A 27,402-nucleotide genomic window follows, 5' to 3' on the forward strand; every position below is an offset into this window, starting at 1 on the left:
TTACATGCACGCAATTAGTATTTGGTAGCATTGCCTTTAAATTGTTTAACTTGTTTAACACAAACGTTTCGGGTAGCCTTCCACAAGCTTCCCACAATAAGTTGGGTGAATTTTGGCCCATTCCTCCTGACAGAGCTGGTGTAACTGAGTCAGGTTGTAGGCCTCCTTGCTTGCACACGCTTTTTCAGTTCTGCCCACAGATTTTCTATAGGATTGAGGTCAGGGCACTGTGATGGCCATTCCAATACCTTGACTTTGTTTTCCTTAAGCCATTTTGCCACAACTGTGGAAGTATGCTTGGGGTCATTGTCCATTTGGAAGACCCATTTGCGACCAAGCTTTAACTTCCTGACTAATGTCTTGAGATGTTGCTTCAATATATCCTCATGATGCCATCTATTTTGCGAAGTGCACCAGTCCCTCTTGCAACAAAGCACCCCACAACATGATGCTGCCACCCCCGTGCTTCACGGTTGGGATGGTGTTCTTCGGCTTGCAAGCATCCCCCTTTTTCCTCCAAACATAACGATGGTCATTATGGCCAAACCAGAGGACATTTCTCCAAAAAGTATGATCTTTGTTCCCATGTGCAGTTGCAAACTGTAGTCTGGCTTTTTTATGGTGGTTTTGGAGCAGTGGCTTCTTCCTTGCTCAACGGCCTTTCAGGTTATGTCGATATAGGACTCGTTTTACTGTGGAAATAGATACTTCTGTAGCTGTTTCCTCCAGCATCTTCACAAGGTCCTTTGCTGTTGTTCTGGGATTGATTTGCACTTTTTGCACCAAAGTGCGTTCATCTCTAGGAGACAGAACGGGTCTCCTTTCTGAGCGGTATTACGGCTGGGTGGTCCCATGGTGTTTATTCTTGCGTAGTATTGTTTGTACAGATGAACATGGTACCTTCAGGCGTTTGGAAATTGCTCCCAAGGATGAACCAGACTTGTGGAGGTCTACAATTCTTTTTCTGAGGTCTTGGCTGATTTCTTTAGATTTTCCCATGATGTCAAGCAAAGAGGCACTGAGTTTGAAGGTAGGTCTTGAAATACATCCACATGTACACCTCCAATTGACTCAAATGATGTCAATTAGCCTATCAGAAGCTTCTAAAGCCATTACATCATTTTCTGGAATTTTCCAAGCTGTTTAAAGGCACAGTCAACTTAGTGTATGTACACTTCTGAGCCACTGGAATTGTGATACAGTGAATTATAAGTGAAATAATCTGTAAACAATTGTAGGAAAAATGACTTGTCATGCACAAGGTAGATGTCCTAACCGGCTTGCCAAAACTATAGTTTGTTAACAAGAAATTTGTGGAGTGGTTGAAAATCGAGTTTTAATGACCCCAACCTAAGTGTATGTAAACTTTTGACTTCAACTGTACATTTAGGAGTGTGTAATTGTTTGTCCATTCTGGATGGGGTTGTGGTGCAGTGGAGGACGTTGCATGATTCCTGTGGTTGAATATGATTACCATCATATGGTGGTACTAGAAGCACACTCACTTTCAGTTTACTCTACTCAAATTACTGCTTGACACTAATTGTTTTAGAGAGCATTAATACCATTCCTGTTGTATTCATCTAAACTAATAACTTTTTTAACATTTTATTTCTTGGTGCTTGTATGATATGAAACGTTTTGGAAAGCAAACTTCAAACATTTCGGTGGACATTTGACATGATTAAACATGACAATTTAATGGTGTCATGTTTAAAGGTTTTGAGGATTCATTCATTTTACCCTGTCATAGCAAGTCAAATTGAGGCATTTCATTTCAAGTTGTCTTCAACGGTAAATATCTACATTTGTTAGTTTTTATACTGAATTATGTGATATCTTATATATTGTACCTGTACTAGAAAATTCTGTCGATTTTTTTAATTTGCAAAATTGTATATTTGTGTATTGTTGAAGAAAATCTGGGGATTCAAAAAAGGAGATTAGTAGTTACAGCTACATGCACAATATCTCAAATTTAGCTGATCGATTATTAGTGAGTCCAGCTTTACACCTTAACAGCTGAACACAAAGAAAGTTAGAGCCTGCAACAAGCCAATACACTATGCTGACTGTATAGCACAAACTGTGTTATTTGTAGATGTGGCATATTTCTGTAGTTATATTGTGGCTTGTCATCCTGGCATAGTCATTGCCTTGCTCAAGTTCTATGACTTGCAGTGTCTGACCTCCCTGTAGATGTAGCACCATACATATAGATCTATGTGCCTTCAACTAAACAGATATGGCTGCTGCTTGTTGCATTTTTGGTGTTCTTGTGATGAAACTGTTTCAGGATATACAGCTGTATGAGCCTGTAGTCTAGGAGGTTTTTATTCCCATTGGCTGATATACAGAGCTGTAAATGTAAACAATGTAAACATTTCTTTGCATTCTCAATGGTTCGTTAAATATTTTTAAAGAAACCTAATTGTTATTAAACCATTATTAAAACCAACTGTTCAGCAATTACAATTATGTTAAATCCATATATTGATACATTTAATCTATAAAAAGTAAGTACATTATGATTACTTGGTTGTTATATGGTCTGTATTGTGTGTGTGTGTGTGTGTGTGTGTGTGTTGTTCTAATTTTTTCCCAGGAGGAATAAACAAAATGCTTCTTAACCATTTTACTTATGCAGTATCTTGAGACATTGCATCTTTAACATTAGGTTATCTTTCGCTTGTGAGTTTTGTTGTAGAGGGGTGTAAAACTATCCAAACTGCTTTGGATTAATACTGTTCATGTCATGTCTTTGACTAACGATGTGCCATGTTAACTCTGATGATACACTTGTGCCTTGTTCCTGTTTCTCACTAGTATTGACCTGGTATCTAGGACAACACCACATTTAGTGATTCATAACTCTATCAATATCTGTCTGTCCCTGTGTACAGATGTAGGATCTTCATTTGATCAATCTTCTGTTACTGAGAATATTCCTGCACAGCAGGAAATGCAAACTTGTAGTGTATTCAAGGTTTAAAAAGGCTTCTTAAGTTTGTAATTTCCACTTTAAAATATCAGACTAGATTTGCCCTAACGAAAAATGTATCAACCCCTACAAAAATGTCAATTTATTATAATCTGACACACAATTTAAATGTCCTGTTACTGCAGGATTATTTTCCTGCTGTAGCGAACTGGCTCAAATTAAGATCCTACATGTGTAGCCTACAGCCGCATGTGAATAACAATTAAATAAATGTAATGTTGAACACTTCTGTTTTTAACTGTATGTCTCATGCTTGACTTCCATTGATCTGTGATGACCATTTTAGAGTGAATTCGGAAAAAGTGGGACACTTTGCATTTCCATCTTCTGTAATCTAGTTCGACATCTATCCAACATATTAGCCCAACACATGATACATTTCTGAAATCCTCCAGATGTTTCCTAATCACACAAAAAAAACACTGTTGATTTCATATTCACAGGAGGCATGACCATATTTTCAGTTCGCATTTGGTTGACTATGACACCATTATAGTCCTAATTGTACTTACACGACGATTCAATTTTGTGTGATTAGGAAACATTTGAGGATTTCAGAAATGTATCATGTTGGGCCAATATGTTGTATAGATGTCTGAAGAGGTTACAGAAGACAAACGCAAAACGTGTCCCGCTTTCTGAATTCACTCTAATAACAGTACTACGAGACATAATTAACAGGATATAGTACTACAAGAACCAGAGCCTAACCTAAATACAGGTGGTCCCTAATGTAAACTGGTTATCTTTCCTCCATTAGAAAAGCCTACTCCATTCTGTCCTACTTTAGCTAGCTATGGTTGGTAATGCGGGACAACAACAAAAATGACAATTACAAAATTGAAAGATAATATTGGCAACTTTATGTATTTTGATGCACCAGTACATAGTGGGACATCAACATTTGGCACAGTGCATTATGTATGACAGTTTTATTACCTTAACAACAAAACAGAAAAGCTATGTCACTGATTTTACCGTGTGCTTCCCGGGGTGAGCTTCCTGATTTGAAGCTTTCTCTGCCCCTCACTGATGTCACCAATTAAGTGGTGATTTTGATCAGGCTTTTAGTAACAACAGTTTAGATGTTCTCTTGTCAGACCAAGAAATAAAGGCATCAGGATTAATCTGTCCCAATTTATATCATGTCCAACTCTTTCCCGAATTCACCCTATGCATAGTCCTACAGGTTGAAATGAAATGTACATATATTATATATACAGTACCAGTCAAAAGTTTGGACACACCTGCTCATTCAAGGGTTTTTATTTATTTCTACTATTTTCTACGTTGTAGAGACTATGAAATAACACACAGAATAATGTCGAAACCAAAAAAGTGTACAAAAAAAAATCTAAATTGGTTTTAGATTTTAGATTCTTCAAAGTAGCCACCCTTTGCCTTGATGACAGCTTTGCACACTTTTGGCATTCTCTCAACCAGCTTCACGAGGAATGCTTTTCCAACAGTCTTGAAGGAGTTCCCACATATGCTGAGCTCTTGTTGGCTGCTTTTTCTTCCCTCTGCGGTCCAACTCATCCCAAACCATCTCAATTGGGTTGAGGTCTGATGATTGTGGAGGCCAGGTCATCTAATGCAGTACTCCATCACTCTCCTTCTTGGTCAAATAGCCTTTACACAGCCTGCAGGTGTGTTAACTCATTGTCCTGTTTAAAAACAAAGGATAGTCCCACTAAGTGAAACCAGATGTGGTGGTGTATCGCTGCAGAATGCTGTGGTAGTCATGCTGGTTAAGTGTGCCTTGAATTCTAATGAAATCACTGACAGTATCACCGGCAAAGCACCATCACACCTCCTCCTCCATGCGGGAACCACACATGCGGAGATCATACGTTCACCTACTCCGCGATCTCACAAAGACACGACGGTTGGAACCAAAAATCTCAAATTTGAACTCATGAGACCAAAGGACAGATTTCCACCGGTCTAATGTCCATTGCTCGTGTTTCTTGGTCCAAGCAAGTCTCTTCTTCTTGTTGGTGTGCTTTAGTTTTGGCTTCTTTGCACTTTGCAGCAATTCGAACATGAAGGCCTGATTCACGCAGTCTCCTCTGGACAGTTGATGTTGAGATGTGTCTGTTACGTGAACTTCGTGTAGCGGCAGGTAGCCTAGTGGTTAGAGTGTTGGGCCAGTAACTAAAAGGTTGCTGGATCAAATCCCTGAGCTGACAAGGTAAAAATCTATTTTTCTGCTCCTGAACAAGGCAGTTAACCCACTGTTCCCATGTAGGCTGTAAATGTAAATAAGAATTTGTTATTTACTGACTTGCCTAGTTAATTATAAAAAACATTTATTTATGCTGCAGTTTATAAGGCTGGTAACTCTAACTTATCCTCTGCAGCAGTGGTACCTCTGGGTCTTCCTTTCCTGTGGCGGTCCTCATGAGAGCAAGTTCATCATAGCGCTTGATGGTTTTTGCGGCTGCACTTGAAGAAACTTTCAAAGTTCTTGACATTTTCCAGATTGACTGACCTTCATGTCTTAGAGTAATGATGGACTGTCATTTTTCTTTGCTTATTTGAGCTGTTCTTGCCTTAATATGGACTTGGTCTTTTACCAAATAGGGCTATATTCTGTATACCAACCCTATCTTGTCACAACAAAACTGATTGGCTCAAATGCATTAAAAAGGAAAGAAATTCCACAAATTGACTTTTAAGAAGGCACACCTGTTAATTGAAATGCATTCCAGGTGACTACCTCAGGAAGCTGGTTGAGAGAATACCAAGCGTTTGCAAAGCTGTCATCAAGGCAAAAGGTGGCTACTTTGAAGAATTTGAAATATAAAATATATTTTGATTTGTTTAACACTTTTTTGGTTACTACATGATTCCATATGTGTTATTTCTTAGTTTTTATGTCTTCACTAATATTCTAAATGTTTTTATATTTTTTATATTTCACCTTTATTTAACCAGGTAGGCAGGTTGAGAAGAAGTTCTCATTTACAACTGTGACCTGGCCAAGATAAAGCAAAGCAGTGCGACAAAAACAACCACACAGAGTTACACATGGGATAAACAAACGTACAGTCAATAACACATTAGAAAAAAAACAATAGAAACATCTATGAACAGTGTGTGCAAATGTAGTAAGATTAGGGAGGTAAGGCAATAAATAGGCCATAGTGGCGAAATAATTACAATTTAGCATTAACACTGGAGTGATTGATGTGCAAGTAGAGATACTGGGGTGCAAAAGAGCAAAAATAAATAGCAATTTGGGGAATGAGCTAGTTGAGTGGGCTATTTACAGATGGGCCGTGTACAGGTGCCGTGATCGGTAAGCTGCTCTGACAGCTGATGCTTAAAGTTGGTGAGGGAGGTATGTCTCCAGCTTCAGTGATTTTTGCAATTCGTTCCAGTCATTGGCAGTAGAGAACTGTAAGGAAAGGCGGCCAAAGGAAGTGTTGGCTTTGGGGATGACCAGTGAAATATACCTGCTTTAGCACGTGCTACAGGTGGGTGTTGCTATGGTGACCAGTGAGCTGAGATAGAGCTGGGGCTTTACCAAGCAAAGACTTATAGATGACCTGGAGCCAGTGGGTTTGGCGACGAATATGAAGCGAGGGCCAGCCAATGAGAGCATACAGGTCGCAGTGGTGGGTAGTATATGGGGCATTGGTGACAAACGGATGGCACTGTGATAGACTACATCCAATTTGCTTAGTAGAGTTTTGGTAGATATTTTGTTACTGACATCGCTGAAGTCAAGAATCTGTAGGATAGTCAGTTTTATGAGGGTATGTTTAGCAGCATGGGTGAAGGAGTCTTTGTTGTGAAAAAGGAAGCCGATTCTAGATTTCATTTTGGATTGGAGATGCTTAATGTGAGTCTGGAAGGAGAGTTTACAGTCTAACCAGACACCTAGGTATTTGTAGTTGTCCACATATTCTAAGTCAGAACCGTCCAGAGTAGTGATGCTAGGCGGGCGGGTGGGGGCAGCGATCGTTTGAAAAGCATGCATATAGTTTTACTAGCATTTTAGAGCAGTTGGAGGCCACGGAAGGAGTGTTGTATGGCATTGAAGCTTGTCTGGAGGGTAGTTAACACAGTGTCCAAAGAAGGGCCAGAAGTATACAGAATGGTGTTGTCTGTGTAGAGGTGGATCAGAGAATCACCAGCAGCAAGAGCGACATCATTGATGTATACAGAGAAAAGAGTTGGCCCGAGAAATAAACCCTGTGGCACCCCCATAGAGACTGCCAGAGGCCCGGACAACAGGCCCTCCGATTTGACATTTGACACACTGAACTCTATCTGAGAAGTAGTTGGTGAACCAGGCGAGGCAGTCATTTGAGAAACCAAGGCTGTTCGGTCTGCCGATAAGAATGCGGTGATTGACAGAGTCGAAAACCTTGGCCAGGTCGATGAAGACGGCTGCACAGTATTGTTTCTTATCGATGGCGGTTATGATATCGTTTAGGACCTTGAGCGTGGCTGAGGTGCACCCATGACCAGCTCAGAAACCAGATTGCATAGCGGAGAAGGTACCGTGGGATTCGAAATGGTCGATGATCTGTTTATTAACTTGGCTTTCGAAGACTTTAGAAAGGCAGGGCAGGATGGTTATAGGCCTATGTAGAATGTAGAAACTAGTAAAAATAAAGAAAAACCCTTGAATGAGTAGGTGTGTCCAAACTTTTGACTGGTACTGTATATACAAAAGTATCTGAACAACCCTTCAAATGAATGGATTTGGCTATTTCAGCCATACTCGTTGCTGACGGGTGTATAAAATCGAGCACACAGCCATGCAATCTCTATAGTAAACATTGGCAGTAGAATGGCCTTACTGAAGAGCTCAGTGACTTTAAATGTGGCACCGTCATAGGATTCCATCTTTCCAACAAGTCAGTTAGTCAAATATCTGCCCTGCTAGAGCTTCCCTGGTCAACTGTAAGTGTTGTTATTGTGAAGTGGAAACATCTAAGAGCAACAATGGCTCAGCCTTGAAGTGGTAGGCCACCCAAGCTCACAGAACGGGAATGCCAAGTGCTGAAGCGTGTAGCTCGTAAAAATTGTCTGTCCGAGGTTGCAACACTCACTACCGAGTTCCAAACAGCCTCTGGAAGCAACATCGGCACAAGAACTGTTCGTCCTGAGCAGCAGCCACACACAAGCCTAAGATCACCATGTGCAATGCCAAGCATCAGCTGGAGTGGTGTAAAGCTCGCTGGCATTGGACTCTGGAGCAGTGGAAACACGTTCTCTGGAGTGATGAATCACGCTTCACCATCTGGCAGTCTGACGCATGAATCTGGGTTTGGCGTATGCCGGGAGAACGCTACCTTCCCCAATGCATAGTGCCAACTGTAAAGTTTGGTGGAGGAGGAATAATGGTCTGGGCCTGTTTTTCATGGTTCGGGCTTGGCCACTTAGTTCCAGTGAAGTTAAATATTAATGCTACCGCATACAATGATATTCTAGACAATTCTATGCTTCCAACTTTGTGGCAACAGTTTGGGGAAGGCCCTTTCCTGTTTCAGAATGAAAATGCCCCTGTCCACAAAGCGAGGTCGATACAGAAATAGTTTGTTGAGATCGGTGTGTAAGAACTTGACTGGCCTGCACAGAGCCCTGACCTCAAACCCATCGAACACCTTTGGGATGAATTGGAACACCAACTGCGTGCCAGGCCTAATTTCCTAATATATGTGCCCGACCTCACTAATGCTCTTGTGGTTGAATGGAATCAAGTCCCGGCAGCAATGTTCCAACATCTAGTGGAAAGCCTTCCCAGATGAGTGGAGGCTGTTATATCAGCAAAGGGTGACCAACTCCATATTAATGCCCATGATTTTGGAATGAGATGTTTGACGAGCAGGCGTTCACATACTTTTGGTCATGTAGTGTATGTATGACTAAAACCATATAGAGACTGTAGAAACGATAATGGACCTACAGTACATTCATACAGTTTCTTGACTGTGTCCAATTCGTTAATAATCATCGAAATGAAAGATAGACAGTCAGGGAGCATATACAATTCAAAAAATGATGGATAGAGGACTATTATTGGGCAATTTTGATGGCGATGAAACATAACACATTTTAGTGCGTCCTCCGGACATCGTTGAAGACCGAATGCGGTCCGCGGGGCAAAATTAGTTTGACACCCTGAGTTAGAAAGACAGAGTTTGTGAGCCTGTGTCCCAGACTCCCAGGATCAGAGAAAGAGTGACTGTGATGGAGTTTTCTACAATGGTCATATTCATTTTAACGGAATCATAGTTTCCCTGTCAGCTGGGTATACCTACTGATTAACAAATGGGTATAGCAAATACGAGAACCTAACATCAACAATAACCAGTAGATGTCGCTAATACATCATGTCAAAGCCAGAATGACCCAATTTCATCCCAGAGCCAGTATGTTCGCAATGTCTACTACACACAATGTCATTAACTGTAACATTTATGTCTTCATTGTCTATAAAACGAGGAATTAATCAAAAGTAAATTCAAATATCGACCATGTGTAGGTAAAGTCACATCACAGTTGTAAAACATTTAACTCCAAAGGTAGCTGTTTTACAATTAACTAAGGTTGTATTCATTATCTGCAATTATTCCGGATACATTTGAAATATTATGTATCATTAACTGTCCAATAGCCTACAGAAGACCCTTAGTAACAAAACTGCACTTCCGTTTTTAAATCAAAACTCATCCTTCTTACAATTCATGAATGCACAACGTATTCATGACAGTCAGAAGCCAATTTATTTCTGATTAATTAGATAAAAAATATTACATAGAATAGTCAGTGTAATTACATTCTGTTTGTTTTCACTGATTTAACACATTTTTCCTATATATGCACTCATACAGTGAGCCGTAGAAACAAAGGTGAAACATGTAAATCACGGAGCCAATCAGCGACCTGCAATTTGTTTCGGGCTATTAAAACTCAAGGCGGTCTTTTCTGTCTTTTCTGTCTTTCCCTCAGTATGTTCTGATCTGTCTCTCCGCCGTTATGGGATTATTATCACACATCGACAGGATCTGAATGAATGTGGAAACATAAAGGCTACTTTTACAAATGAAGTCTTGGGTTTACATGTTTAGATAGCAGTTCCTCTCAAAACCATCTGTACAGACATCGCAATAACGTGTAAGAGGTTTGGGTACCATATGAGAACAGTGGAGCTGATCACTCAAACTGTACTGCGGAGTACACCGAGACCAAGGTAATTGTACTGCTTTTGCTAATACTTCTTTATGAATGAATGGCCACTGTTCTTTTATTTTTATGAGTTTATAATGCAGTTTTTCATATTGTACATTTAAAGTCAGCTGATTGAGATCACACCAGTATGTAAAGGATTCACAGGAATGACAGCCAGCTAGAAATGTAATACAGTCATCTTTTGTGGGGATTTATTAACAGGGACACTTTACAATGCCAGTACTACCAAGTCAGGAGATTGCCACCAGATTCAAGGAGAAATGGATGAAGCTTCACCCAGAAGACCAAGACAATGTGAATGGTTCAGTGCACCTGGATGACAGTCTCACCAGCCTCCAATGGCTCCAGGACTTCACTATAGTCAGTGCGAGTCTAGAAAGCCTACCGGGCTCCACTTGCCAGCCGTACCACCTGCCTCATCCCAGCCACCTGCACCCTCAGGGCTCCGACTCGCCCTCCAGTCCACCTGCTGGGGACACTGCAGCCTCCGGCATGCCTCAGAGTGCAGGCAGCCCCATCACCTCCAGTGCCTCAGCCAACAGGACCAGTTACTACTCACTTCACCCGACAGTGACCAACAACCACCAGATCCCTGTGCCAGCCAAGTCTCTGGAGGAGGTAGACTTCAAGACCAACCACGAGGTGAAGCCTCCCTACTCCTACGCCACACTGATCTGCATGGCCATGCAGGCCGGCAAGAAGAACAAGATCACACTGTCCGCTATCTATAACTGGATCACAGAGAACTTCTGCTACTACAGACGTGCTGAGACCAGCTGGCAGGTTAGTGACGCAGTCTGTCTTCTACATTATTGATCAAACCTGAGAGAGGTACACAACACGGGGGGAGAGAGATGTGTGGGCGATTGCATGCAAGTAATCCCTCAGAGATACAGTATTTATTTTGATGTTGTATGGAAAATAGGTTCTAGGCCTATCGTGGTTATATTTGTTCATCATTGATGTAATCATGGGTTATTTCTTGTTTGATTTTTGGGGTGGAAATAAGTAGAAGGTGCTCAACCAACGTGAGTAGAGGTGCAACCTAAAAATGAGTAGACATCATTGGACAGGAAAAGACGCAATGCTCGCTCACCATTAAGAATGTGTAGTTTTATTAGACAAGTTTAAATGATTGACGTTGTTTGATTTTCTTGGAATCTCTGTGATGGGGACTATATGATTCAGGAGTATAATGAACTTAAATTGTTATTACCTTGTCCTGACGATGCACATTTGACATGTTATAACCAATGATTTATATATGCACATCATTAGGTATAACATTATGACGATCCAGCAACAAATGACAGAGAATCTTTAGTAAGACTACTATCAGTTAGCTCATCTTTTCATGAACCCCATTCTATTCTCTCCTCAGAACTCTATCCGTCATAACCTGTCACTCAACAAGTGCTTCATGAAGGTTCCCAGGCAGAAGAATGAACCAGGAAAAGGGGGATTCTGGCAGATTGACCCTCAGTACGCAGACATGTTTGTCAATGGAGTCTTCAAGCGCAGGCGGATGCCAGCCATCCATTTCAACACCCAGAGACACAGAAAAACCCAAGGATCATCCCGTAACCGAAAAACCCAGGAGTACCACCAGCATTTCCCCCAGGCCCACTACACAGTGTCCCACAGAGGGGCAGGTGCTGGGAACAGACACAAACTTAGTGGCACAAAGTGGGAGACAGTCCACATGTCACCACTGTTGACACCGGATCTCATGGAACCAGAGGCACTGAAGGGTGAACTAGACTGGGCCATGGTGTTTGACGATGTTCTGAATGGGAGCAGCAATAACTTTGAGGATCTAGACATTAACCTAGCTCTGAACTCCCTGGGCTGTAAGGTGGAGCTCTCCCAGCAGGATCAAGGCCGGGGCTGGCACCTGGGGAAGTGGTGCAGCGGAGGGGCTGACCGGGACCACCAGCAGGGCTGCAGGTACATGGAGGTGACCACCATGGGCTGCTACAGCATGGAGGAGATCCAGCAGCACCTCAACCTGACTGGGCTGCAGCAGCCGCTCCCTTTGGCGGTCCACCCACAGCACTTTGAGGAGCTGACACTGTTCCCTGATGAGCAGCAGAGGCACCCTTGGGAAGAGCTGAAAGAGGAGGTGCAGGCAGTGCCTATCACCCTGGACCATAGTCTCAGCTTCTGTGAAGGCTTCTTCACTGAGATGCAGCCATGGAGGACAGCAGAGTCTTATATGTGACACCCAGCCCCAGCCCCAATACTGAACAAGCACTCCAGCAGGAGGCCAGAGGACCTATAGACTACTGTTTTGCTACATTAGCATTATGGATTCATTCAGAGAAACATACGTTCATAGATTTTTTTTTTTATCTGAGTCACATTTACTGTGTTTTTTATGTGCATTTTCTATTTGCTTTTTGATTGATTGTGTCTATGAACTAACATGCTGTTTTTATTGTAGTATTGAATGTCTGTTATAGAACAAAATAAATCTATCCTAATTAGCAACCACTTCATTCCAAAAATCTATACACTAAAATCTATACACCGGTCAAAAGTTTTAGAACACCTACTCATTCAAAGGTTTTTCTTTATTTTTTACTATTTTCTACACTGTAGAATAATAGTAAAGACATCAAAACTATGAAATAACACATATGGAATCATGTAGTGACCAAAAAAGTGTTAAACAAATAAAAATATATTTTACATTTTAAATCATTCAAATAGCCACCCTTTGCCTTGTTGACAGATTTGCACACTCTTGGCATTCTCTCAACCAGCTTCATGAGGTAGTCACCTGGAATGCATTTCAATTAACCTCTTACATCTAGACGTTCCGCTAGCGGAACACCTGCTCCAATATCCAATGACGGGCGTGGCGCGAATTACAAATTCCTCAAAAATCCCCAAACTTCAATTTTTCAAACATATGACTATTTTACTCCATTTTAAAGACAAGACTCTCCTTTATCTAACCACACTGTCCGATTTCAAAAAGGCTTTACAGCGAAAGCAAAACATTAGATTATGTCAGCAGAGTACCCAGCCAGAAATAATCAGACACCCATTTTTCAAGCTAGCATATAATGTCACAAAAAACAAAACCACAGCTAAATGCAGCACTAACCTTTGATGATCTTCATCAGATGACACGCCTAGGACATTATGTTATACAATACATGCATGTTTTGTTCAATCAAGTTCATATTTATATCAAAAACCAGCTTTTTACATTAGCATGTGACGTTCAGAACTAGCATTCCCACCGAACACTTCCGGTGAATTTACTAAATTACTCACGATAAACGTTCACAAAAAACATAACAATTATTTTAAGAATTATAGATACAGAACTCCTTTATGCACTCGCTATGTCCGATTTTAAAATAGCTTTTCGGTGAAAGCACATTTTGCAATATTCTGAGTAGATAGCCCAGCCATCACGGCTAGCTATTTTGACACCCACCAAGTTTGACCCTCATCAAACTCCGATTTACTATTAGAAAAGTTTGATTACCTTTCCTGTTCTTCGTCAGAATGCACTCCCAGGACTGCTACTTCAATAACAAATGTTGGTTTGGTTCAAAATAATCCATAGTTATATCCAAATAGCGGCGTTTTGTTCGTGCGTTCAAGACACTATCCAAGGGTGACGAAGGGTTACACGCCCGACGCGTTTCATGACAAAAAAATTCTAAATATTCCATTACCGTACTTCGAAGCATGTCAACCGCTGTTTAAAATCAATTTTTATGCTATTTTTCTCGTAAAAAAGCGATAATATTCCGACCGGGAGTCGTTGTTTACGTTCAAAGACGAAAGAATAAAAACATGGGGTCGCCTCGTGCACGCGCGCCAGTCTCTGTACTCTGATCGACCACTATCAAAATGCGCTACTGTTTTTCAGCCAGGGCCTGCAAAGCCACGATTCAGCTTTTTGCCGCCTTCTGAGAGCCTATGGGAGCCGTAGGAAGTGTCACGTAACAGCAGAGATCCCTTGTTTTGGATAGAGATGATCAAGAAGGCCAAGAAATGGTCAGACAGGGTACTTCCTGTACAGAATCTTCTCAGGTTTTGGCCTGCCAAATGAGTTCTGTTATACTCACAGACACCATTCAAACAGTTTTAGAAACTTTGGAGTGTTTTCTATCCAAAGCTAATAATTATATGCATATTCTAGTTTCTGGGCAGGAGTAATAATCAGATTAAATCGGGTCCGTTTTTTATCCGGCCGTGAAAATACTGCCCCCTATCCATAACAGGTTAACAGGTGTGCCTTCTTAAAAGTCAATTTGAGGAATTTCTTTCCTTTTTAATGCGTTTTAGCCATATCAGTTGTGTTGTGACAAGGTAGGGGTTGTATACAGAATATAGCCCTATTTGGTAAAAGACCAAGTCCATATTATGGCAAGAACAGCTCAAATAAGCAAAGACAAACGACAGTCCATCATTACTTTAACCTGTTGGGGCTAGGGGGCAGTATTTTCACGGCCGGATGAAAAACGTACCCAATTTAAACAGGTTACTACTCTGGCCCAGAAAATAGAATATGCATATTATTAGTAGATTTGGACAGAAAACACTCTGACGTTTCTAAAACTGTTTGAATGGTGTCTGTGAGTATAACAGAACTCATATGGCAGGCAAAAAACCTGAGAAAAATTGAATCAGGAAGTGGGAGAAATTAGAAATTTAGTTTTTCTTTTGAATCCCTTGAAAAACTACAGTGACATGGGATTTACGTTGCACCTCCTAACTCTTCCATTGGCTGTCAACAATCTTTAGGAACTGGTTTCATCCGTCACCAGGTACCGGGCAGAGAAATTGTGGCTCAGTCAATCACTGGCCAGTCTGAGGACAGGTGTCTTATGACGCGCGTGCACGTGACTTCGTTGTTTTTTATTTTTCTTCTGGGATGAATACCTATTGCCCGGTTGTAAAACTATCGCAATTTTACGTAAAAAAATACCCTAAAGGATTGATTGTAAACATCGTTTGACGTGTTTCTACAAACGGTAATGGAACTTTGAACATTTCGTCTATGGATTTGCGTCCACGCCACATGGCATTGTAAAGTGTTCTGGATGGGTCAACAAAACGGACGTATTTGGACATAAATGATGGACTTTGCAGAACAAATGAACATTTCTTGTGGAAGTGGGTGCCCATCCGAGTGCATTCCGCCGAAGATCAGCAAAGGTAAGTAAATATTTCGAACATATTTTTAGAGATTTGTCGACGTCGTGGTTGTAGGCTAACTGTATAGCTTAGCATTGAAGGCTAAGTTCTGTACTCAGAATATTGAACAATGTGCTTTTTCCGTAAAGTTATTTTGAAATCTGACAAAGTGGTTGCATAAAGGAGTAGATTATCTCTAATTCTTTAAATAATTGTTGTAAATTTTGTCAACGTTTATGAGTTCTTCTGTAAATTAAATGTGCCTATTCACCGTGAGTTATGGGGAGAAAACATTTTCTGAACATCACACGCCAATGTAAAAATTGGGTTTTTGGATATAAATATAAACTTGATCGAACAAAAAATGCATGTATTGTCTAACATGATGTCCTAGGAGTGTCATCTGATGAAGATTGTCAAATGTTAGTGCTTAATTTTAGCTGTATATCTGGTTTTGTGATGGCTATCCGTGCTTGGAAAATGGCTTCATTTTTTTTGTTGCTAAGGTGCTATGCTAAAATAATCTAATGTTTTGCTTTCACCGTAAAGCCTTTTTGAAATCAGACAATGTGATTGGATTAACGAGTAGAGTATCTTTAAAATGCCATATAATACTTGAATTTTAATTTTGAGATGATTTCTTTTTAAATTTCTCACTGGTTGTTGTCCAACCAATCCCGTTAACGGGATTTTATCTCGAAGGGGTCCCAAGACATGAAGATCAGTCAATCTGGAAAATGTCAAGAACTTTGAAAGTTACTTCAAGTGCAGTCGCAAAAACCATCAAGCGCTATGATGAAACTGGCTCGCATGAGGACCGCCACAGGAATGGAAGACCTAGAGTTACCTCTGCTGCAGAGGATAAGTTCATTAGAGTTACCAGCCTCAGAAATTGCAGCCCAAATAAATGCTTCACAGAGTTCAAGTAACACATCTCAACATCAACTGTTCAGAAGAGACTGTGTGAATTTTTATTTATTTTATTTATTTCACCTTTATTTAACCAGGTAGGCAAGTTGAGAACAAGTTCTCATTTACAATTGCGACCTGGCCAAGAAAAAGCAAGCAGTTTGACACATACAACAACAGAGAGTTACACATGGAGTAAAACAAACATACAATCAATAATATAGTAGAAAAATAAGTCTATATACAAAGTGAGCAAATGAGGTGAGATAAGGGAGGTAAAGGCAAAAAAGGCCATGGTGGCGAAGTAAATACAATATAGCAAGTAAAACACTGGAATGGTAGATTTGCAGTGGAAGATAGTGCAAAGAAGAAATATAAATAATGGGGTGCAAAGGAGCAAAATAAATAAATAAATACAGTAGGGGAAGCGGTAGTTGTTTGGGCTAAATTATTGATGGGCTATGTACAGGTGCAGTAATCTGTGAGCTGCTCTGACAGCTGGTGCTTAAAGCTAGTGAGGGAGATAAGTGTTTCCAGTTTTAGAGATTTTTGTAGTTCGTTCCAGTCATTGGCAGCAGAGAACTGGAAGGAGAGGCGGCCGAAGGAGGAATTGGCTTTGGGGGTGACCAGAGAGATATACCTGCTGGAGCGCGTGCTACAGGTGGGTGCTGCTATGGTGACCAGCGAACTGAGATAAGGGGGAACTTTACCTAGCAGGGTCTTGTAGATGACCTGGAGCCAGTGGGTATGGCGACGAGTATGAAGCGAGGGCCAGCCAACGAGAGCTTACAGGTCGCAGTGGTGGGTAGTATATGGGGGCTTTGGTGACAAAACGGATGGCACTGTGATAGACTGCATCCAATTTATTGAGTAGGGTATTGGAGGCTATTTTGTAAATGACTTCGCCGAAGTCGAGGATGGTTAGTTTTACGAGGGTATGTTTGGCAGCATGAGTGAAAGATGCTTTGTTGCGAAATATGAATCCGATTCTAGATTTAACTTTGGATTGGAGATGTTTGATCTGAGTCTGGAAGGAGAGTTTACTGTCTAACCAGACACCTAGGTATTTGTAGTTGTCCACATATTCTAAGTCAGAACCGTCCAGAGTAGTGATGCTGGACGGGCGGGCAGGTGCAGGCAGCGATCGGTTGAAGAGCATGCATTTAGTTTTACTTGTATTTAAGAGCAGTTGTAGGCCACGGAAGGAGAGTTGTATGGCATTGAAGCTCGTCTGGAGGGTAGTTAACACAGTGTCCAAAGAAGGGCCAGAAGTATACAGAATGGTGTCGTCTGCGTAGAGGTGGATCAGAAACTCACCAGCAGCAAGAGCAACATCATTGATGTATACAGAGAAAAGAGTCAGCTCAAGAATTGAACCCTGTGGCACCCCCATAGAGACTGCCAGAGGCCCGGACAACAGGCCCTCCGATTTGACACACTGAACTGTATCTGAGAAGTAGTTGGTGAACCAGGCGAGGTAATCATTTGAGACACCAAGGCTGTTGAGTCTGTCGATGAGGATGTGGTGATTGACAGAGTCGAATGCCTTGGCCAGGTCAATGAATACGGCTGCACAGTATTGTTTCTTATCGATGGCGGTTAAGATATCGTTTAGGACCTTGAGCGTGGCTGAGGTGCACCCATGACCAGCTCTGAAACCAGATTACATAGCGGAGAAGGTGCGGTGGATTCGAAATGGTCGGTAATCTGTTTGTTGACTTGGCTTTCGAAGACTAGAGAAGCAGGGTAGGATAGATATAGGTCTGTAGCAGTTTGGGTCAAGAGTGTCCACCCCTTTGAAGAAGGGGATGACCGCAGCTGCTTTCCAATTTTTGGGAATCTCAGACGACATGAAAGAGAGGTTGAACAGGCTAGTAATAGGGGTTGCAACAATTTTGGCAGATCATTTTAGAAAGAAAGGGTCCAGATTGTCTAGCCCGGCTGATTTGTAGGGGTCCAGATTTTGCAGCTTTTTCAGAACATCAGCTCACTGGATTTGGGAGAAGGAGAAATGGGGAAGAGTTGCTGTGGGGGGTGCAGTGCTGTTGACTGGGGTAGGGGTGGCCAGGTGGAAAGCATGGCCAGCCGTAGAAAAATGCTTATTGAAATTCTCAATTATAGTGAATTTATCGGTGGTGACAGAGATTCCTATCCTCAGTGCAGTGGGCAGCTGGGAGGAGGTGCTCTTATTCTCCAAGGACTTTACAGTGTCCCAGAACTTTTTTGAGTTTGTGTTGCAGGAAGCAAATTTCTGCTTGAAAAAGCTAGCCTTGGCTTTTCTAACTGCCTGTGTATATTGGTTTCTAACTTCCCTGAAAAGTTGCATATCATGGGGGCTGTTCGATGCTAATGCAGAACGCCACAGGATATTTTTGTGTTGGTTAAGGGCAGTCAGGTCTGGAGAGAACCAAGGGCTATATCTGTTCCTGGTTCTACATTTCTTGAATGGGGCATGCTTATTTAAGATGGTGAGGAAGGCATTTAAAAAAATAACCAGGCATCCTCTACTGAAGGGATGAGGTCAATATTCTTCCAGGATACCTGGGCCAGGTTGATTAGAAAGGCCTGCTCGCTGAAGTGTTTCAGGGAGCGTTTGTCAGTGATGAGTGGAGGTCGTTTGACCGCTGACCCATTACGGATGCAGACAATGAGGCAGTGATCGCTGAGATCTTGGTTGAAAACAGCAGAGGTGTATTTAGAGGGCAAGTTGGTTAGGATGATATCTATGAGGGTGCCCGTGTTTACGGCTTTGGGGTGGTACCTGGAAGGTTCATTGATAATTTGTGTGAGATTGAGGGCATCAAGCTTAGATTGTGGGATGGCTGGGGTGTTAAGCATGTCCCAGTTTAGGTCACCTAGCAGCACGAGCTCTGAAGATAGACGGGGGCAATCAGTTCACATATGGTGTCCAGAGCACAGCTGGGGGCAGAGGGTGGTCTATAGCAGGCGGCAACGGTGAGAGACTTGTTTTTAGAGAGGTGGATTTTTAAAAGAAGAAGTTCAAATTGTTTGGGTACAGACCTGGATAGTAGGACAGAACTCTGCAGGCTCTCTCTGCAGTAGATTGCAACACCGCTCCCTTTGGCCGTTCTATCTTGTCTGAAAATGTTGTAGTTAGGGATGGAGATTTTAGAGTTTTTGGTGGTCTTCCTAAGCCAGGATTCAGACACGGCTAGGACATCCGGGTTGGCAGAGTGTGCTAAAGCAGTGAATAAAACAAACTTAGGGAGGAGGCTTCGAATGTTAACATGCATGAAACCAAGGCTATTACGGTTACAGAAGTCATCAAAAGAGAGCGCCTGGGGAATAGGAGTGGAGCTTGGCACTGCAGGGCCTGGATTCACCTCTACATTGCCAGAGGAACAGAGGAGGAGTAGGATAAGGGTACGGCTAAAAGCTATGAGAATTGGTCGTCTAGGACGTCCGGAACAGAGAGTAAAAGGAGCAGGTTTCGGGGCGTTAAAATAGCTTCAAGGTATAATGTACAGACAAAGGTATATTAGGATGTGAATACAGTGGAGGTAAACCTAGGCATTGAGTGATGATGAGAGAGATATTGTCTCTAGAAACATCATTGACACCAGGTGATGTCATCGCATGTGTGGGTGGTGGAACTGAGAGGTTGGATAAGGTATAGTGAGCAGGGCTAGAGGCTCTACAGTGAAATAAGCCAATAAACACTAACCAGAACAGCAATGGACAAGGCATATTGACATTAAGGAGAGGCATGCTTAGCCAAGTGATCAAAAGGGTCCAGTGAGAAGTGAGGTCGGTTGCGGTCACGGCGATTCAGACAGCTAGGCAAGTCAGGCCTTCATGCACGAATTGCTGCAAAGAAACCACTACTAAAGGACACCAATAAGAACCAACTTGCTTGGGCCAAGAAACATGAGCAATGGACATTAGACAAGTGGAAATGTGATATTTTACACACACATGAAGGATAAGCAATAATTTCAGATGAAAAAACAAATGTGAAAAATGTGTGTATATAGCGTTTTGGAACTCTTCACATATTAATCTAATATAATTTCATAATCAGTATTGTGTGGGCAATCAGATCAGACATAATGCAAGAGAGAGTTGTGCCGTGACAGTTTTCTGGCTGTCCAGCCGGCTGCATTATGCTCTGACAGTCTTCAACTGTAAAACTTTATGATGATTTTTTTATATTCTTTCCATTAGTAGATATTCTAAAAAGGCACAGGATTACCTAACATTAGTGTAGCCATGGTTGTAAGGGTATGTTATGTACATGATGTTTTATGTATGATTCAAGTAATACAGTTAAAATATGAAAATACTGAATAACTTTTTCAGCATAGATGGACATTTCTTTGGCAGTAAGTTTATCTAAATGTACATGTGATGAATGGGGTGATGAATTATTGAATTATTAATTAAAAGGCTGTAAATAATGCATTAATTAAATAAATACAGTGGACTTAAAAATAAATGCTTTCGTGATGTAGTTTCTATGATCTTCCTAAGGATAGGAAAAAGATGGAACAGAGTTAATAGGTGTTAACTTGTGGAATAGACGCCGGCTGGAATAGGTTTTAACCAATCAGCATTCAGGATTAGACCCACCCATTGTATAAATCTCATTATAAACTGGGTGGTTCGAGCCCTGAATGCTGATTGGCTGACAGCGCTGGTATATCACAGGTAGGACAAAACTAATATTTTTATTGCTCTAATTATGTTGGTTACCAGTTTATAATAGCAATAAGGCACCTCGGGGGTTTGTGGTATATGGCCAATATAGCACGGCTAAGGGCTTTATCCAGGCACTCCACGTTGTGTCACACATAAGAACAGCCCTTAGCCGTGGTATATTGGCCATATACCACACCCCCTCGTGCCTTATTGCTTAACTATACTGTATTACCTATTGTTAATGTATGTAGACAGATAGGACAAGTACATTTACAACTCTTCTACTCTACCAGGAATGAACTGTCCTATCTCTATCCCCTACCTACACCCTCTCACCATACACCACTGAACCTTCGTCTTATGAGGACCAGCCTGCCTAAGCCCAGGTCACTCAGTGCATTCTGAAATGGATGGTACAAAACAAAACACTTCACTCAGCAGGGCAGATGAACACACTTCCATCTCTGCAAGATGAAATGTTGCTTTCAGTTCCCTCAAGGAGTTGTTTTTTTATCAGCCTTTCCCAACAAATCCAAATTCCATTTCCAGAGGATCCATTAGCAATAGAGCGTGACGAGGTATTGTAGCAGTGCTCATTCAATTCCACTCATGGTGGAGAAGTTCTTCCAGGATAAAAATAATCATTTGGTGTGTGTGTGTGTGTGTGTGTGTGTGTGTGTGTGTGTGTGTGTGTGTGTGTGTGTGTGTGTGTGTGTGTGTGTGTGTGTGTGTGTGTGTGTGTGTGTGTGTGTGTGTGTGTGTGTGTGTGTGTGTGTGTGTGTGTGTGTGTGTGTGTGTGTGTGTGTGTGACCCGTTCTGAACACTTCCCTCCTTCTCTTGCCCCATGTTATAATGAAGATAACCTCTTTATCTTTAATAACAGAAAAAAAGTACATATTTCCCTCAGGCAAGTCTGAGCTTGTTGAATCTTTATAAGATGGCCAGACCCACTGGACTAATAACCATGGTGCAACTTGGTCTGTCTGTGTAAGTCTAATGTTTATGTAATCGTCACCTTGAACATGAGCAGCCCAGAGGCAGGTGTTAAGGAAGAGTGTCAGGTCAGGTGGAGGTAGAGGAGCAGGTCTGGGCATGCAGGTGCCATTGTGTTATTATGCAATTCTGAGTAAACATAAACCAGTTGGATGTGTAGGTAGATTAGGTCATTGTGAGGTCCATGGCCAATCTGCACATCACTTAAACTCAAACTGAACCACAGCACAGCTTGTGGGCCTTAGGACAGTTCACTTTCTAGACAATCTAATGGAAGGTACAGCTGGGTGGTGAGCTCAAATCTAACATTCCCCTTGGACAAACTTCTTGTCTGGTGTTGAAGCCAACCCTCCTGAGCTGCCCTGATAGACTTATCTCCCAGCAGGCAGAACCATGGGGCTCTATTCAAACAAGGGGCTGTGGCACACTGTCGGCCCAACATGCAGGTCTGTCAGGGTGAACAAGCAGGGCGGTCAATGCACCCTGACCCTGGCTGCTTTATGTCCTCCTGGTACTGCTGATTACAGGAACTGACTGCTGGGAGGCACAGGACAGCCAAGGAGGAGCTGAAACAAAGGGTAAACTGATACTGATGGGTTCACTCACGTATACAATACATGAACAAAACAAATCAGTTAGGTTTTTATTAGTCTTTCCAGTGATATACAGTAGAAAGCACAGCACAGAGTGGGGACGGCCTGAAAGCTCTATGGATTCTGTGTGTATGTTTCTATTACATCTGTGCAAACAGTCCCGACCTGACAAACATATTATTAAACACGTGGTCCCCAATCCCCAGAGTCCATTCACTCTGAGAATGACTGCTTCTCATTGTTCCCTGCATCTTCATCCAAACCAAGTGGAAGTCTTTGTGTGGTGGAGAGACGTCTGGGGATCCATCTCCTTCAGATGTGTGTGAAGCCAGAGCAGAGAAGGGGACGAAGAGCTGCATCCGATAGCGCCTTGCATTAGTCAAGTAAACCTCTGTCCTAATGCACAGCTCTGCTGAGTTTAAAACATCCTTCTGAATATATTTCTATACTCTTGAGCATGGTTATAGATATGTCTTCAATTATCACTGTTGTAGACATTATGATAGGAAAAACCTGACATGTTTCAACATTTACATTCTCGGCTATACTTCAAAATCTTTTGGGAGACCAAATGTCACGGTTGATATTCAGACACACAAAAGAGATTCGTTTTCATCAAGTGGGGTGACTGTTTCGTATCTGTCACATTAGGGGTTAATACAGACTTATCTCATTTTCTCACATGGTCATTTCATTTCCACGGTCCATTCCCAATTCTGACTTGGGCTGACTGATCAATGACATCCTCCAGAAAGAAAGACAATCTAAACGTAGAAGAAAATTGTATCGTTTTTACCATGCTATTTGAACGACCAGGTTGCAGACCAAGTTGCCTACTGTTTGTGACTGGAATCTTCACAGGAACTTAAGACATTTTTATTTTTCTCTCAAAGATAAAGCATGGGGGAATAATGGTTTAATATCCAATGGTCTTTCATTAACTTCCTCTATGAAGGTATGTGGTCTCCCACATGAATAAATACTGTAGTATAGATGGTGTTAGGAGGTCAACGTAGACCGTGAGGGATAGAAGGAAGCTGGATTGGGGCAAATTAAACACATTTTATTTTTTTTAAAGTGGATATTCATCAAATCCGTCATGATTGATGCATTGTAAGAGACCCAGAAGCATTTCGCTACACTCGCAATAACATCTGCCAAATATATGTATGTGACCAATACAATTTCATTTAATGTGGTTACTAAAGTCCAATTTGGATACATTTGGCTGTTTTCACTGTATAACATTTAGAAGTTGTCCCTGTTCAGGTTTAGAAGAAGTGACTGCTAAATGCTAACTCCCATAAATGTAAGCTGGTATCATAGCTAGAATACAGAAATCGATGCTGGTAGTCAAAGTTGTTTTGAACTGTAATGCAGTTGATTGATGACGATAAAATGAACATATATTGGGGTTGACATCCATACAAAAATTATACTCTGATTTTTACCTCAATATAGTGTAAAATACACATACATGTATAAACAATAGACTAAATGTAGGCTAATTTTGCTGGGGGGCAATGAGGAGATTCAGGCTTTTTCCCCCATCTTTCCGCTACGCGTTTACATGGCATTTCCATTGTTTTGGTCGAGTTCCATTGACCTCTTTACTGTATCTATACCGCATAGTTTCTAAACATGCTGTTCTGTCTTTGTCTATATTATGGTATAAATACTATAGTATTCACTGAAGTATTTTGCCGACTTTACTGTAGTATTCACTGTAGTGTTTTGTGCAAAAACACTACAGTGAATTCTATGGTATTTACAGTTAACTATAGTATAAATATGGTAGTAAAAAGAAAACTGTAGTATATACTATAGTAATTCTTTTTTTCTTCACTCAAATCGTGAGTGTAATGAGAACAGAGGCAGGTTTAAACTTTTCAAGTACATTTAGGGAGAAGGTAGAAGGGTGCATGTGTGTGAAAGGAACAATACAATAAATGAACTTTGAATGCTGGAATGATAACCCCCATGAATAAACCACTTAATTCCCAAACAGCATCTCTGTATTGTGAGGGGAACTAAATAGGCCCAATGAGTGATAATCCAATCTGTTGTGGTAAAGTATTATCGGAAGTGGCATTCCGGTTCTATTATTCACCCAGGACCATGGAAGTGCCTCTGTGGTGTCCTGCAGTGGGGGTTCACAAGTTCAGAAAGCAGTTGATTCTTTATATGAAACGGTAGCGGGAGCATGTCTCACCCCTGAGGACTCCGGACATAAATAAAACCACAGCATGGGCTTAATGCCATTTTTAATAAAGCTATGTTCTAGATCTCTCTGTGAATACACCAACACAAAGCTGGGGTCATGCAGTGTGCCCTCTGGCTTTGATGGGCAGCAGGGTAAAGGTCAGAGGTCACAGATCTGTCAGATAGTTCTAATGTTGAGGCTGTAATTAACTTGGGCCCCTCTGAGAAAGGGGGTGAAAGGATTGTCTCCTTTAGATTTGTTCTGACTAGATTTGGTCTCATCCTTGGCCCTATAGATAGTCCAGTTTGAACATCTCCCAATCTCAGTGAATCAGCAGGATAACTGACCATTGATGTCAAAACAAAAGAGGGGTCCAATTAGAGCAGCATCGTGTCAGAGAATCCTGAGGTGACAGGCTGGGGGCGAAACATCTTCACTGCTGTTTGAGAACCTCTGTTCACATCTGTTTGAGAACCTCTGATCAGGTGATCCTTAGTCATCATCATTTATGTCACATTTTACTAATTTAGCAGATGCTCTTATCCAGAGCGACTTACAGGAGCAATTAGGGTTAAGTGCCCCACCTCTACCTGCTGTGGGTCTGCTCTATCCCTATGGGGAATGTGGATTATCATCAATAATGAATATCAAACAACAACCTCCATTCCAGACCGAGGAAAGAAGGGAATGCCCTGTAACACAGCATGTTGAATAATTATTATGAATTGTTATTTAACCTTTATTTAACTAGGCAAGTCAGTTAAGAACAAATTCTTATTTACAATGACGGCCTACACAAGCCAAACCCGGAAGAGGCTGGGCCAATTGTGCGCCGTCCTACGGGACTCCCAATCACAGCCGGTTGTGATACAGCCTGGATTCGAACCAGGGTGTCTGTAGTGACGCCTCTAGCACTGAGATGCAGTGCCTTAGACCGCTGCGCCACTCAGGAATTAGCTCTTGCAAATCTCTCGATCGTTATAAGAAAGTATTTTCTGCCACATCATTGTAGTCACCAATAAATTAATGTGTTCATTTGAGTTGTGTGCTGTGTGTGTGTGTGTGTGTAAGCGCAGATGCTCAGTCCTCTTTTCTATTTCCCTCACCTCACAGCTCTCCTGATGAATAAGAAGGTGGGTTTACATTGCAGGCATTGTCTGGGTCTTGAAGAGAGTCTTATTTGATTAGCTGCTCCCTGCTTTATGAAGCCTGGCATCTGGCTCCCTGGGCCAGCTAACTGGTTAATACAGGGTAACACTACACCTTCCTTCCCAAGGCCTGGGGCCAGGTGACCGCACTGGGAGCTCCCCTAATCAGCTGTCTGGATGGAGGGATGTGTGTATGAATGCTGGAGGTAGATTTGATGGGAGCAGAATCTCTCTCACCTGCTCTCCTCTTAGGACATCATCATACTCAACACAATAATCTCTCTTTTACTAATCAGACTAACAATCAGTAGTCAATATTGACCAATCAAAAGAACAAGTGCCTACCATGGATCAGCCAGTAAAAGCAGACCTGTTTAAAGATTAGAATTACTTCCTAGAAGGACTATTCTGCTTTTGAAAACGTTTTATGGAACTGGCATTCACAAAAACATTATTAACCAGACTATACTGTATATATACTGAATAACAAAGCTCATATTGTGGAACACTTCTCAACCACTAACAACAACATTCTAAATGTAAAATCACGCAGATTTTAATACATTGCAGAAATGATAGATGCAAGCAAAAGATGTAAAAAGCCACACACCAGTCCGTAACACCATTGATCAAGATAGTGCCAACGGTGGCCTCTCTTGCAGAAGAGATCAGTGGGATTCATTAAAAGCGATGTAATTACTGTAGCTGGGACTACACCTGTCCCCGGCAGACTGTTGATCTTACATACAGTACATCTGCCTGCCTATTGTGATTGGCCAAGAGGCACAGCAGGGAAGTGTGTGCTGTGTGTGCAGCTCCCAGAAGCCTCAGTTCCTCTAGGAGAGAGAAGGGTACCCTCTCCTCTCCATCAGCGCTACTTTAAATATTCATGCTGGATCAACAGTGGAACACAATCCTTCTCCTATGGTGGCAGACCCATTATGGGCCGTTATCTCGCACATACACACAAGCAGAGCACACACAGTAAGCCCTCATCATACATAATACCTAATGAAAGCAGGCATATTGCAAGTGTTAAAGTGCATTAATCAGACAAATGTCAATTTTCACAGAAAAACTGAAAAATGGATATACACCTTATCCTGTTGGACAGCAATGTTATAAAAAGCTATCGTTGATCACTCTTGACGAATTACTGCACTGTCAAATATTACAGTCAGGAGGCTCTTTTTCATCTAAAACCAGACGACGGCGTGAGACCTCAGAGAGAAGAAGCTACACTGTGGGTAGGAGCATGGTTGTAATCTCAGGAAGGGGTATCAGGTACCGGGGGACCCTGGGAGTCCCTAGGGGCCAGAGCTCATTAGGCAGCTGTTTAATGAGAGAGCTGAGGGAGAGATGGGATAACTTGTGGCTCTCGTTAATGCTGTACTATGTGGTAACAATGGGAAAGAGAGGGAGAGATACCTGGAGACCATTCTGACCTAAATAGACAGGGTAAAGAACATTGTGTGCAAATATTGGTGATGTAACAAGCCCATTTACATCAGCCAAGATCTC

At 41.7% G+C, this 27,402-nt stretch overlaps 1 protein-coding gene across 1 annotated transcript; it reads left to right on the top strand.

Annotated features, from left to right (window-relative positions):
* Window positions 1–9,974: 9,974 nt before the first annotated feature.
* On the top strand, window positions 9,975–12,758 carry LOC106601143 (forkhead box protein J1-B). Its single transcript, XM_014193106.2, has 3 exons — window positions 9,975–10,214; window positions 10,415–10,996; window positions 11,595–12,758. The coding sequence occupies exons 2-3, from the start codon at window positions 10,427–10,429 to the stop codon at window positions 12,432–12,434; spliced, it is 1,410 nt and encodes a 469-aa protein (XP_014048581.2). The 5' UTR covers window positions 9,975–10,214; window positions 10,415–10,426; the 3' UTR covers window positions 12,435–12,758.
* Window positions 12,759–27,402: the final 14,644 nt, after the last annotated feature.

Source organism: Salmo salar, chromosome ssa03 (genome assembly GCF_905237065.1).
Source record: "Salmo salar chromosome ssa03, Ssal_v3.1, whole genome shotgun sequence".
Taxonomy (NCBI): domain Eukaryota; kingdom Metazoa; phylum Chordata; class Actinopteri; order Salmoniformes; family Salmonidae; genus Salmo; species Salmo salar.